Source organism: Pristis pectinata, chromosome 2, assembly GCF_009764475.1.
Source record: "Pristis pectinata isolate sPriPec2 chromosome 2, sPriPec2.1.pri, whole genome shotgun sequence".
NCBI classification, from domain to species: domain Eukaryota; kingdom Metazoa; phylum Chordata; class Chondrichthyes; order Rhinopristiformes; family Pristidae; genus Pristis; species Pristis pectinata.
In genome coordinates, this window is record NC_067406.1 from 97,764,568 (window position 1) to 97,779,894 (window position 15,327).

Here is a 15,327-nt window from a genome sequence, read left to right on the forward strand (position 1 = left end):
CCACATGGGGGAATGCTAAAAAAAAGACTGCAAGAGCCAACAGTCACCCAGCAATGGGTCACTGCATGTTCTGTTTGGTAAAGCAGGATAATCATCGTTCGTCAATCCTCTCCATGACCATATTTAATAGAATTGGTATCTCTTAAATAAGAACATATTCATGGCAGGTACCTAGATGTAGAATCAGAAAGGAAGTAGCTTACCCCATTTAGTACATTAGTGCTATCCTTTGAATACATGCAGGCTCTCTCCCCCGCTCAACAGCAGCATTGTTTGGATGAAGGGGAAGACCTTTTTGTATTCCCAAACCGAAGGATATTTCTGATTTTCATACTATCGATCCCCAATATCTTTTCAAGCAGAACTTTATCTAAGTCTCATCTCCTGAGAACAAGGCTGACTGTGTCAAATGTATTTTCTTTATTTGCAACCCTTATTTGTTGCACATGTGGAATTTTATTTACCAGTCTGACCTATGCACATTACAAAGATGAAAGGATTAATTATGACTAATGCTGACTAATGACTAATCATGCTGTAAGCATAAACAAAACTGTCAGCATGCAGCCATTTAAACTAATGTGAACTCTGAGAATCTGGGACCCGATGACAGATTTTGGAGCTGGGGGGGGGGGGGTTGCGTTGGAACCCATTGTTAGACGCTGTCAATCAGACTCCACCCAGCAGCTAGACTCAGTCTTGCTTGTATTCCCAAACTGGCTGTGGTGGAGAGGGATTCCCTCTTGGACCCTGCAGAGATCAGACCTGGTGCAAGGTTTGACAAGCCATTGATTTCAGTGAATATTCTAAGTCTGCAGATTTGGAGACAAAGTGGAAAGCACATTTTAAAAAAAATCAACCAAAGCAGGAAAAGGATCAGAGTTATGTGGCATGGAAACAGGTCCTTCGGCCCAACTCGTCCCTGCCGACCAGGGTGCCTTCCTGAGCTAGTCTCATTTACCTGCATTTGGCCCATATCCCTCTAATGAACTTGTCCAAATATCTTTTAGAAGTTGTAACTATACTGCCCCACCACTTCCTCTGGCAGCTTGTTCCATATACCCACCACCCTCTGTATGAAAAACTTGCCTCTCAGGTCTCTTTTAAATCTTTCTCCTCTCACCTTAAACCTACACCCACTAGGTTTAGACTCCCCTATCCTGGAAAAAGACTGTGATCATCCACCTTATCTCTGCCCCTCAAGATCTTATAAACTTCTACAACGTCACCAGGAAAAGCAGACCAAGCCTGTCCAATCTCCCCTTTAACTCAAGCCCTCCAGTCCCAGCAAAATCCTTGCAAATATTTTCTGCACCCTCTCTGGCTTAATCACATCTTTCCGAAAATATGGTGACCAGAACTGCACACATTATTCCAGGTGTGGTATCATCAACCTCTGGTACAGTAGTAACATGGTGCCCCAACTCTCATACTCAATACCCCATCAGATGAAGGCAAGCATGTCATATGCCTTTTTCACAACCTTCAAAGAACTATGTACTTGTAACCCTTTGTCTTTCTGTTCTACAACACTCCCCAGGGATGTCATTTACTGTGCAACTCCTGCCCTGATTTAACTTCCCAAAATGCTTCACTTCACACTTGTCTGAGTTAAATTCCATCTGCCATTCTACTGCTCATTTTCCCAGTTGATTGAGATCATGCTGTAACCTTTGAAAACATTCTTCACTGTTCACCACGCAGCCAATTTTGGTGGTATCTGCAAACTTACTAATCATGCTACCTACATTCTAATCTAAATCATTAATATATATGACAAACAGCAAGAGACCAAGCATTGATTCCTGTGGCACACCACTGGTCACAGGCCTCCAATCTAAATAACAATCCTCCACTACCACCCTCTAACTCCTTCCATCAAGCCAATTTTGTATCCCACTGGCTAGCTCACCCTGGATCTCAGTGGTCTTGTCTTCTGGACCAATCTACCATGCGGGACCTTGTCAAAAGCCTTGCTAAAGGCCATGTAGACAATGTCTACTGCCCTGCCCTCATCAGTCTTCTTGGTCACCTCTTCAAAAACTCAAATTTGTGAGACATGATTTCCTACACGCAAAGCCACACTGACTATCCCTAATCAGTCCTTGCCTTTCAAAATGCAAATAGATCCAGTCTCTCAGAACCTCCTCCAGTAACTTGCCCACCACTGATGTTAGATTCACGAGCTTGTAGTACCCTGGCTTGTCGTTGCAGCCCTTCTTAAATAAAGGATGGGTATTTGGAATGCATAAAATATGCCTATTTGGATGGTCATTCTATCTCTCAGGTATGATTGCTTTACCACTGAGATGAGGGGTAATTAAAAAACATCTTCATTCTTTGGTTCACCAGCTGCCATGAATATTAGGTCTTAAAGAATCTGAGATGGTTTTTAAGATTTTTGTTAAAATATCAATCACTTTTTAATACAGTTTCTCTAACCTCATTAGACAGATTGTCTATTCTGTACAAGTGTGGATGAATCATAAGCATCAGATGAACTAAAGGCTGAGTCTTCATCTCGCACATGGCAAACATCCGTTCATCCAATCGAATGCTGGAGCCAGTTCTAAATGCTTGCTGCAAAATCAAAGATTACATAGAATATATCAGTTGCAATCTGCAAATTAATGGTTTTCATATCTTCTGACTTCATAGAATTTATAAGAAGAAGTGTGTGCACAGTTCACAACATCCTTTTTGTTGATACTTAAATTGGTACACTTGAGGGTATGTCACAGCACGTGAACTGAGGGTCCAGAGCTGTTGGTTTTAGTGACTCCCATTACTTTCAACTATTCTTCAGATTCCCCCTACTTAACCCAAACCCACAGATCTCAGCTCTTCCCAAATCTCAATCTCTATCCCTGATCACCAGCCTGTCCTATTACTTCTGTTGACCCCAACTGTCCTTGATCTCTCCCACCAATCACACCCTCGCCTCTTCCCTGAAGTCACACATTGGGAGTACCCAAAAGCCGTGCATGTGGAGATCAGAGTGAGTGGAGATATCCACCCACCCCATCAGCCACCCATGCCCCACATCAGTTTCATTAGCCACCTCAGAACCCCCAAAAAATAGTGGAAGCAAGTTATCTTTGATCCAGAGGGTCTGCCTAAGAAGAAAAGTCTCTCGGCCAAAATTCCAACAAACAACCATGATTTATAATTGTTTCTTCACTATGTGAATCCCTATGTTACAAGAGTAAACTGTGATTCAGGCATACAAGTGCTTGTTAAATATAGCTGATCGGTCTGGAGGAGATGCAAGTAAAGAGAGATGTTCAGTTAGCATGAACAAGCATTCACCAGCCTCAGAGTGCATCATTTGAATTCTCTTGATCTTTTCACAGACATTCCTCATATTTTCTCTGCCCACATCCCCTGCTCTGCAACATAATACAGGCTCGTTTTGTCACTCCTGCAGTTCCGATGTAAGTTCAATGAACTGAAACATAGCTCTTTTTCTCTCTCCACAAATGCTGTCTGACCCAAGTTTCTCCAGCAGTTTCTATTTCAGTTTTCCAACAAATGTAGCGTTTTCCTTTAGATTATAATTCAAGCATGTTATGAATAAAACCTTACAATATAAATACAACATTAATTATTATGCAAGAGGCAATGGTCTGACGTACCTGTTTCAACAGAGCCAGAATATAAAGGGCAAACAGCCTGAGGGAGTTTGGAGCCACCAGAACAGATTGCTGGAGATTAGAAACTGTGGAACGATACGCAGATAAGGAATCTACCACAGCATTTATCAAGGCATCTCTGGCATCAGATAGACTTGAGGAAACAGATCGGTCAACAGCTGAGGAGCAAAAGTAAGTTATAATCAAAGGTACAGATATATCAAAGCTACATGATTGTCAACTATTCTTTGAATGTTTAATGGAGAATGAACAACAGGAATGTCACCATACAGAAGATATCAAAAACAAGTCACAGAACTGACAACTAGATAATGTTTGAAACTGCCAAGGTTTCTTTTTTAACTTGAAAAATAAATTCATTTGCAGTGTTTTCAAGCTGGTGTACTGCATTCGGTATTCACAAAGTGGCCTCCTCTACATTAGAGAAACCAAATGCAGATTGGGTGATCACTTTGCAGTCCACAGAAGTAACCCTGAACTTCTGGATGCCTGCCATTTCTGACCTTTCTGTTGCGTCCTGCATGGTTACAAAAAATGCAAGCTTGAGAAACTACACCCCAACTTCCATTTGAGCACATCACTACCTTCAGAACTCAACATCAAGTTCTCCAACTTTAAATATCTCACTTCTTATTTCTGTCTGCATCAGAACTAACCACTTCTGCCTGTCATCATGTTGGCTCAGTTTTTCTTTTTTTTGTTAAATCTGGCCTGCTGGGCATCTCCCACAGCCTAAGTATTAAGATATCTTTATTAGTCACAAGTACATCGAAATACACAGTGAAAATGCATCTTTGCATACTGTTCTGGGGGCAGCTCACAAGTGTCACCACTCTTCTGGCACCAACATAGCATGCCCACAATTTCCTATCCTGTACGTCTTTGGAAACCAGAGCACCCGGAGGAAACCCATGCAGTCACAGGGAAAATGTACAAACTCCTTACAAACAGCAGTGGGAATTGAACCCGGGTCACTAGCGCTGTAATAGCATTACGCTAACCAAGCAACACGTTATACAGAAAAGAAGGTTAATCTGATCTTAACTGTTACTTAACTGCCACATTACATCGTGAGACATATTCCCTTTGTCCCACCCATCCCTCCTTCACCTTCTCTGCTTTCCCAGTTCGGATGAAGGGTTCCAGCCCTGAAACATTAACTGTTTCTACCTCTGATGCTGCCTGACCTACCGAATGTTTGCTGCATTTTCTGTTTTCAAAGACTTTGGAGCTACTAGATTCTGGTCTAACCTAGGTTATTAAAGTCTTCCTTCCATTCAAAATTGTTGCAAAGCATGTTCTGCAGTCATGCTTAACAAATCTAATATTACAAACTATAGCTCAATTATTACCAAAGACTCAAGTGGTCAATAAATTGACCCAAAGCACTGCATTCACATTTTGCACAGAACCTAGATTTAGTGCTCTCAATTTCTTACCTGTATTTTCCCCATCACATTGTACATTGTTTTATAATATTCACCTACCCATAGTGGCTAGAAGGCAAGTAATAGCTTGCACATCTGCTCCTGTGTAAACTTCGGCCACAGAACTCACAACAGGTAAACACAAAGTATGCACTCGAATCCGACGCTCACCTGAAAATACCAAAAATTAGTCATCCCTAATTTTAAGAATGCACATTTACACATAGTTTAGGACATGAAATTCAGAATTCTGATCTTCATCTTCATTTACTGAATTTATTGAATGATGTAAAATCAAACCGTAGTGATCCCTGGAGATGCTCACTGCTTCTTTGCAATGGATAAAATTATCCAAAAACTAAATTTCATTATGAATTATTGAAAGTGAATTTTCTGCTTTAAGAGAAAAGTCCCATCAAAAACCAGCAGCAGACATGTATCCAGTTAAAACAGATGCCACAAACATTGGAACTTATATCAACCTAATCAGATTTCAGAATCTGCAATTCTGAAGCACTGTTGACAGTGAACTGCTTTACATTCATTGATTCTTATGACTGTTACAAAACTGAACAACAACCATAAATAGTTATTCTTTCTCTTCCTTTTTAGATCTTCATTGGATACTTGCCCTGCTTCAATATTTGCACAAAAAAGGGAACTGACGCCATGACACTCGGTTTAGATTTCATGTCTATTTATCTAATATCTGTTGTGGTGCAGTTGATAGTATTCTTGCCAGGTCAGGAAGGTGAGGATTTGAATTCTACTCCAATTCAGTACAGAACTGAGACTGAAGTACAACAGATAAATTCTGTCTCTTAAAAGAGATATCAAACCAAAGAAACTTAGCTAGGGTGTGACTTTTGCACACAGCACTAACATGGAAAGGGGGGAATTATCTCATGTTCTCAACAACTTTCAGCCCTCAAACAATACCTGAGAACAGGTTATTTGATAATAATAAGGGAATCTTGCAGCATGCAAATTGGTTACGTTTCCAACTCAAAGTGGTATTATTTAAATACAAGCCCTCCTTTCCTTCTATTATTTGGTAGCAAGCTCCAACCCACACACATTTGGAAAGTACTGAGATGTGCACTTGAAGAGCCATAACATTCAAAATTACATATCAAGAGGAGAAAGTATGATTAGGTTGTATGGTTCTCTCTCAGCTGGGACAAGCATCACTAAAGGCAGAAACTTTTAAAAGGAAAGCTGCATATATATTGCATTTTCCACATCATCCGAAGATGCTTTATAACCTATGAAGTACATTCCTTTTGGTTTGCCATGTAGCAGTGATGGCTCACTGCACGTTTCCACAACACCAGATAATCTTGTTTTAGTAATGGCAATAAATATCGTTCAGGATATTGTGAAACAGGATTTATTACAACCATACGAGAGAGCGGACAAGAGCTTGGTTTAACATCGCAGCTGAACAATAGCAATTCCAAGAGTGGAGCAGTTTCTCAGTACGGCACTGGTGTGTCAACCTAGATTTTTTGTGCTGAAACCACAATCTGCAGTTTAGAGACCAGAGTACCTGCCAACCGAACCATACAACAAAAAAAAGTTTTTCTTTAAAATGGTATTACAAGAACGTGCCTAATTAAAGCCCGTAAATAGAACAAAATCACCTGCATATCCCAGACACAATCTCTTGAAGATTGACAGAAATCTTATCAAGCTCTGATAAAAATTCTAACAATACATATGTGAACAAACAGATTAGCATCCCAAAATTCAAAAAAAACACCAAATACTTGAGCAGATCAGCTCCTTCCTTGGGATTGAGAATGACTCTGGTTTTAATTAGAGCAATACAGCATGGATACAGGCCCTTTGGCCCAACCAGTCTTTTGTGGGTTCTCAAGTGGTTTCAATGTGAGAACAATAGAATTATCTACAGATGGAGCAGGAGATGGTTGGCAGGGAAGGCAGCAGGATAATTCTGAGATCGTCTGTTCCTTCTGTCATATATGCAGTGCCACCGCATGTGCTCCATGAAAGAGCAATTCAGCTAGTTCGACTCCCCTGTCCATTCCCCACTGCATTGCAAATTCTCTCTTTTCGGACAATTACCATCTCCCTTTTGTCCGCTATGATAGAATCTGCCTCCATTAATAACTCTGGCAGAACACTCCAGCCTTTAATCCTTGCTGCCAAAAAAATCCTTTTCTCATGTAATTTTTGGTTCTCTTGCAAATCACCTTCATTCAATATCTTCTGGCAATGGGAAGATTTCTGTCTAATCCGTCTAAACTTTCAGGATCTTAAATCTCTTTGTAACCTTCTATGTTAAAAGAAGTAAAATTCTAACTTATCCAATCTATCCATTTAACCGAAGTCTCTTATTCTTGAAAAAATTTTAGTAAATCACTTCTTCACCCCCTCTAAAGCCTTTACATCTTTTCTAAAGTGCAACACGTAGAATTGTACCATAGTTACAGCTGAGCCAGTGATTTAGAAAAGCTCTTCATACTTCCAATTTCTCAGCACTTATTTCATCTGCTGCCTATCAGTCCCTTCCACAAGCACATCTATATTCCTTGAAATATATTACTTCCCTTCTCAGAGTTCACTATGCCTCCAAGTTTTGCACCATAGTTAGAAACTAGCTCTGGGGAGCTTCACTCTATACTTCCCTTCAGTCTGCAAAACCACCTTACACTACTATTGTTTCCTGTTACTTGGCCCATTATCTGTCTGCATTGTTATAGTCTCTTCTGATGACAAATCTATTATGTGACATCTCATCAAATACTTTTCAAAATCCATGCAGTTCACATCAATTACAATTCCCTCAACAAATCTTTGTGATTTCACTCAAAAAAAACATCAGATTATTTAGATATTTATTTACTCAGATTAGTTATTTCATGATTTGCCTTTAACAAATCCATGCTTGCTTTCTCTAAACAATCCACACTTGTCCAAGTGACTGTTAATTCTATCCCCAATCATTATTTCTAGAACTTTACCCCCCACTTAAGTGAAACAGACCCTCGATTACTGAGTTTCTTCCTATGACTTTTTTTTTTGAGTAATGTGACATCTGCAATTTTGTAGTCCTCAGGCACCACCAGTGAACCTATAGATATTTGTAAGATAATGGCCAAGGCCTGTTTCTTACTTCCCTCAGCATCCTCAGATGTATCCCCTCTGAACTACGTTTTAGATTGCAGCATTTTAAGTCTTTCTATAGTGTCTTGCCTGTTGAGAACCTCAACTACATCCTTCTTTGCTGAGGTTCCTGGAGGATTACCTTATTGAAGAGTTACGTAAAATACCCATGCTCTCTACAATCATGTGTAGGTTTCCTTTTTGGTCTCTGATTGGCCCTCTTCCAACCCTTTTCCTGTTCATTTGTCTACAGAATATTTTTGGATTCTTTTTTATTTTTGCTGTCAGTTTCTTCTGATGTTCTGTCTCTTATTTCCATTTCTACTTCCCCTCTGAAGTTTGTGATCAGCCTGGTTCCTACTCATGTTGACAAAGTCGCAAATGTGACACACCTTGTCTAAGAAGGGAGGGAGACAAAAGACAGGAAATTATAGGCCAGTTAGCCTGACCTCAGTGGTTGGTAAGATTTTAGAGTCCATTATTAAGGATTAAATTTTGGAGTACTTGGAAATACATGATAAAATAGGGCAAAGTCACCATGGTTTTGTTAAGAGGAGATCTTGCCTGGTGAATCTGTTAGAATTCCTTGAGGTGGTAACAAGCAGGTTAGACACAGGAAGGTCAGTGGATATTATTTACTTGGATTTTCAAAAGGTCTTTGACAAGATGCTGCACATGAGGCTGCTAAACAAGATAAAAGCCCATGGTGTTAGAGGCAAGGCTCTAGCATGGATAGAAGATTGTCTGACGGGCAGAAGATAGAGAGTGGTCCTTTTCAGGATAGCTGCCAATGACTAGTGGAATTCTGCAGGGGCTGTGGAGGTGGAGGGGATGTTTCCACTCGTAGGAGTGTCTAGGATCCAAAGGCACAGCCTCATAATAAAGGGATATTTCTTTAGAATTGAGATGAGGAGAAATTTCTTCAGCCAGAGGGTGGTGAACCTGTGCAATTCATGGCCACAGCATCATTTTATGCATTTAAGGCAGAGGTTGAGGTTCTTGATTGGTAAGGGAGCTAAGGGTTATGGGGAGAAGGCAGGAGAATGGGGTTGAAAAAAAACATCAGCCGTGATTGAATGGGGGAGCAGTCTCCTATATCGTATGGTTTTATTATCTATCATACAAAAACTGCAGTTGATGGAATCTGTAGAACCAGATGGGGTATGGGGTGGGAGGAATGATGGGGAGGTGGGACCAGGTGGGTGGGGGGAAGGTAATGGGAAAGGTGAACAAAGGGAGAAGAATACGAATTGCTGTACTTCCAATTTGTGTTTAGCCTCTCCCTAGCAATGGAAAAGGCTGAGGACAGACACTCACCTGTTGCAACTTTATTAAATAATCCAAAACATCATTTCAAAAACAGGCTATTCTGGCTCACAAAAAGGTACTTTAGGAACACGATACCAATTCCTTAATGAAGTATGAGAGCCTCAATCTTCCACTACTTTTCATTGTTGAGAAAGTAAAGATAAATAATGTTTTAAAAAAAAGCAAATAGTACAGATAATTTTCATCAGGTTTAGTATAGTTTGCACCATATTATACAAGTATCAACAATGAAAAATCTTTACAAACAGAACAGTAATGTGTGGATACAAAAACTCTGGCTTATCTCTGAACGACATTAACCAATGTGAACATTACTCAAAGATAAATACTAAATCTGTATAAGACACACCTACCTTTGCTTGAAGTGTAAAGCAAAGCAGCCTGAAAACATACAATAGATGAGTCTGCCAGACTTTCATCAATAGACATCTGCACTGCAAATCCTGAATCAGGGTTTATATTAGCAAGAGATAGCAGATCAGTGGAACGCACAAAGAAGTTTCCATGGAAAGTATGAATTGAAAGACCTGTGAAAGAAAGAAATTATTATAATCTGGGCACTCTAATGTATTCACATACATCTGATGTACAATAATGCAAATCAATTCATTTATCTTGTATCTCAAGCTTCCTTCAAGTATAATAGGCTGAATCTTACTAGTAAATGCCAGCAGTTCCACATTGTACTGCCAGTAATTATCCCTATAATGTATAGGAAGTTTCAGGACTTTGGCATGCACAGAAACAGACCCACCACATCCATACCAATCTTTTGCTCATCTACGCTAATCCTATTTGCCTACATTAGGTTTGTATCCTTCTGAGCCTTGACAATTTAAGTATCTGTTTAAATGCCTCTTAAACATAGTAACTGTATCTGATACCACCACCTCCATTGGCAGCACATTCCAGGTATCAACAACTCTGTAAAAAAAAACTTACCCCTCAGATTCCCTTTAAAACTCCTTCCTCTCAACCTGAATTTATCCCCTCTTGTTTTTGATACCCCTCGCATGGGAAAAATATTCTGAATTCCGTCAGGTCACTCTTCAGTCTCATTAGCTCCAGGGTAAGCAAAATCCCAGCCTACCCAATCTTTCCTAATAACTGCAGCTCTCCATTCCAGGTATCATTCTGGCAAATCTCCTCTGCACTCTCTCCACTGCAATCACATCCTTCCAGTAGTATGGCGAACAGAACTGCATGCAATACTGTAAGTGCGGGCTAACCAGTGTTTCTGAAAGTTCCAGCATTTTGTTTTTTGAACTGGATAAATATATGACAAAGATAAATTTGCAAGGCTATGGAGAAGGAGCCAGACGTTAAACTGTATGAAAAGCATGATGATGCTGGAGAAACTCAGCAGGCCAGACAGCATCCGTGGAGAAAAGCAGGCGGTCAACGTTTTGGGTCAGGACCCTTCTTCAGGACGTTCTTCGTGCTTTTCTCCATGGATGCTGCCTGGCCTGCTGAGTTCCCCCAGCATCATCGTGTTTTTCATCTAGATTCCAGCATCTGCAGTCCTTTGTTTCTCCAGATGTGGAACTAATGAGTTGCTCTGGTAGAGAGCCAGCATGGACACACAAGGGCCAAAATGCCCCCTTCGGTGATGTAACTATTTTATAATTCTATAAGTAGCTATAAAAACAATTTCAGCCTATTGATAGAACTGACGATTGATACGTTTGGCTCTTGGAAACAGACCTTCATTAGTTGCAGCAGAAAGTTATCCCTGCAAGTGATTCCCATGTTATGAAAGTTACAATGGACAGAATGAAAAAAAGGGTTTAAGCATAAGGTGAGGAGATCAGAATTCAAAGCATGTGTCCTCAAGTTTCATGATGACCCAGGAAAAAGCAAGATCTATACGGTAAGATGTCAAAGAAGGAATCATTAATGTATCTTCAGAAAGTGGCCAGTATGGCTGGTTTAAACTTTTCACAAAGAGTGGGGTGAAAATTTTCCAAAGGAGTTTCCAAAATTCATTGAGAAAGGAGGCTAAACTTCTAAATAACTGTTTAACATGCATGATTCAGAGCTTATTTGTAAGAGGATGCCCTCACAAACGTTTATTCTGTGGGATGAGAAAACTGTTTCAGGCTTCAAGATAGCCAAAGATTGCCTTACCTTGGAGGCAGTGCTGAGGGTGAATAAGCTTAACTCTGTCTTAATCTACCAGTCTGAATATTTCTTCAGAACCTGAGGTTCTTTAATGCAAATGGTGTGGTGATCTAACCAAAAAGTCTGATAACAGTGCTATTCTTCTAAGCACTATCATTGTTTCTCTCCCTCTTTATCACACCTCCAGGATGGTGTGTTGCCTCCCTGGTCAAGGATGTCTCGCAGTGGATACAGGACATTCTGAGAGGGGAGGGTGAGCAGCCAGAGGTTGTGGTTCATATAGGCCCAGTAAGCCTAACATCTGTGGTAGGTAAGTTACTGGAGAGGATTCTAAGGGATAAGATGTATGTACAACTGGAAAGACAGGGGTTGATTAGGGGTAGTCGGCATGGCTTTGTGCATGGGAGATCATGTTTTACAAACTTGACTGAGTTTTTCGATGAGGTGACCAAGAAAGTTGAGGAGGGCAGGGTGGTAGACGTGGTGTATATGGACTTCAGTAAGGCCTTTGTTAAGGTTCCACATGGTAGGCTGCTCTGGAAGGTTTGATCGCATGGAATCCAGGGAGAGCTGACTAATTGGATACACAGTTGGCATGACGGTAGAAAGCAGAGGGTGATAGTTGAAGGTTGTCTCTCAGACTAGAGGCCCGTGACTAATGGTGTGCCTCAGGGATTGGTGCTGGGCCCATTGTTGTTTGTCAACAATATGGATAAGAACGATTTCAACAATTTGGACAAGAAGTTTGCAAATGACACTAACATAGGTGGTATAGTAGATAATGAAAAAGGTTATCAAAAATTACAGGGGGATTTTGATTAGCTGAGTAAGTGGGCTGAGGAATGGCAAATGGAGTTTAATTTGGATAAGTGCAAGGTGTTGCATTTTGTAAAGTCAAATCCAGGTAGTACTTTCACAGTGAACGGCAAGGCCCTGGGGAGTGTTGTAGAGCAAAGGGACCTTGGAGTACAAGTACATGGTTCATTGAAACAGGAGTCACACGTAGACATGGTAGTGAAGAAGGCTTTTGGCATGCTGGCCTTCATAAGTCAGTGTCATAACCACAGACACCAACTGTCATGATGCTCAGTTGGGAGCACCATGACCTCCCAACTGTATAAAAGTTGGGAGGTCATAGTGTGGTTGTACAGGACGCTACTGAGACTGAACTTGGAGTGTTCAGTTTTGGTTGTCCTGCTATAGGAAAGATGTTATTAAACTTATTTACAAGTATGTTGCCAGGACTTGAGGAACTGAATTATAGGGAGAGTTTGGACAGGCTAGGACGTTATTCCTTGGAGTGTTGGAGAATGAGGGGTGATTTTATAGAGATGTATAAAATCATGAGGGGCACAGATAGGGTGAATGCACTCAGTCTTTTCCCCAGGGTTAGGAATCAAGAACTATAGGGCATAGGTTTAATGTGAGAGTGAAAAGATTTAGTAGGAACTTGAGGGGCAACTTTTTATGTTTTACACAAAGGGTGATATCTATGTGGAATGAGCTGCCAGAGGAAGTGGTTGAGGCAGGTATAAAAAGAGCTTTTAAAAGACAGTTGGACAGGTACATGGATTGGAAAGGTTTAGCAGGTTATGGACCAAACACTGGCAAATGGGACTAGCTTGGATGGGACACCTTAGTTGGCATGGACCAGTTGGGCTGAAGTCCTGTTTCCATGCTGTATAAGTCTATGACTCCTATAACTCAGGCCTGGCAGCATCCTCACGAATCTCTGCACTCTTTCCAATTTAATGATGTCTTTCCTATAACAGCATGACCAAAACTGTACACAGTACTCCAAACATGTGTTAGCAACATCTTGTACAGCTGCAACACAACATCCCAACTTCTATACTCAATGCCCTGACTGATGAAGGCCAGCATGCTAAACACCTCTTTACCACCCTGCCTACCTGTGACGCTGCTCTCAGTGAACTATGTACTTGTACTGCTAGATCCCTCTGTTCCACAACGCTCCCCATGGCCCTACCATTCACTGTACAAGTCTTGCCCTGGTTTGACTTCCCAAAATGCAGCACTTCACACTTATCGGAACTGAAAGCCATTTTCCAATCCTCGGCCCACTTACCCAGCTGATCGAGATCCCCTCCTAATTTTTGATAACCTTCTTCACTATGATACTACCTATTTCAGGATCATCCACTTCCTAACCATGCCTTGATCATTCAACTCCAAATTATCAATATAAATAACAAACAACATAGGTCCCAGCACCAACCCCTGTGGCACACCCTAGTCGCAGGCCAAGAAACAACCTTCGACTTGAGTTATAAGATGATATTGGATAGGCTGGGTCTGTATTCCCTGGAGGAAAGGAAGTTGAGAGGTGACATGACTGAGGTATATAAAATTATGAGAGGCAGAGATAGAATAGATAGTCAGAGTCTGTTTCAGGGGTGTCTAAAACTAGACGGCATAAGTTTAGGGTGAGAGGGAGAAGGATTAAAGGGGATCTGAGGGGTAAATTTTTCAAACAAAGAGTAGTTCGTGTCTGGAATGAGTTGCCAGAGGAGGTGGTGGAGGCAGCAACAGTTATAACATTTAATAGGCAGCTGGATAGGTAATTGAATGAGCAAAGCATAGAGGGATATGGAATTAATGCAGGCAAGTGTATATAGATAAGCAAGATGGTCAGCATAGACACAGTGAACCGAAGTGCCTTCCAGGCTGTACAACTTTATGACTACAACAAAATGATTCTTGGGAAAATAATCCCTTTGTAAATTGTGGAATACCTAGGCACATCACCAACCCCGTTCCTTGCATTGATTCTCTGTTACTTCATCAGAAAATTCTACCACGTTAGTTCAGCACAATTTGTCTTCAACAAGTCCATGTTGGTTTTCCCTCAATCAGTAATTTTTCCTGTGATGGCTAATTCTAATCCTGGCTCTCATTTCTAAGAATTTCTCTGCTACAGAGGAGAAACAAGCTGCCCTGTAGTCACTTGGTTTCCTCTTGGATTCTCATGGACATATTAACCGTGGACCCACCTGTTCTCTTCGGTGTTTATGAAAGATCTATGCAATATTCCAAGCAGCAATTTCATTGCATTTTGGCCATTAATTAACTGACAATCGATATCAGAAATAAATTATTACATTGCAGTTTGCTGTGTGCAAACAGGTTGCTGAATTTCCCAAAGTACCATAACTGCATAAATACATCATTGGCTCTGAAGTGTCATAGTTGTACACTTCTGAAATAGGCCTTTCAGCCCAACTCATCCATGCCGAACACAATGGCTATCCTTGCTATCCCATTTGCCGAAGAACCAAAGGACTGCACATGCTGGAATCTAGATGAAAAACATGATGTTGCTGGAGGAACTCAGCAGGCCAGGCAGAATCCGTGGAGAAAAGCAGGTCAATGTTTCGGGTCGGGACCCTTCTTCAGATCTCTAGTTCTGGACTCTTCTGCCCCAAGAAAAAGATTATGACTATCTAGCCTATCAATGCCCCTCATAATTTTATGAACCTCTATAAGGTCATCCCTCAGCCTCCTATGTTCCAGTGAGAATAAACCCAGCTTATCCAATCTCTCCTTATAACTACAGTCCTCCATTCTAGGCAACATCCTGGTGAATCTCTTCTGGACTCTTTCTAATGCTACCACATTATATTCCAAGTGTGGCCTAAACAATGTTT

General features: G+C 40.9%; 1 protein-coding gene across 10 annotated transcripts in view; it reads right to left on the reverse strand.

Annotated features, from left to right (window-relative positions):
• The window catches only part of LOC127586505 (protein transport protein Sec24B-like), a 153,437-nt gene that overhangs the window by 11,505 nt on the left and 126,605 nt on the right, over window positions 1–15,327 (reverse strand). For 9 of the 10 annotated variants that reach the window (XM_052044575.1, XM_052044558.1, XM_052044580.1 and 6 more), the window contains 4 exons: window positions 9,892–10,065; window positions 5,141–5,251; window positions 3,636–3,811; window positions 2,443–2,580 (listed from right to left, as the gene is read on the reverse strand). In XM_052044575.1, the coding sequence (XP_051900535.1) occupies window positions 2,443–2,580; window positions 3,636–3,811; window positions 5,141–5,251; window positions 9,892–10,065 (599 nt within the window). The remainder of the gene's footprint in view (window positions 1–2,442; window positions 2,581–3,635; window positions 3,812–5,140; window positions 5,252–9,891; window positions 10,066–15,327) is intronic. The other variant, XM_052044565.1, reaches the window with a different exon arrangement.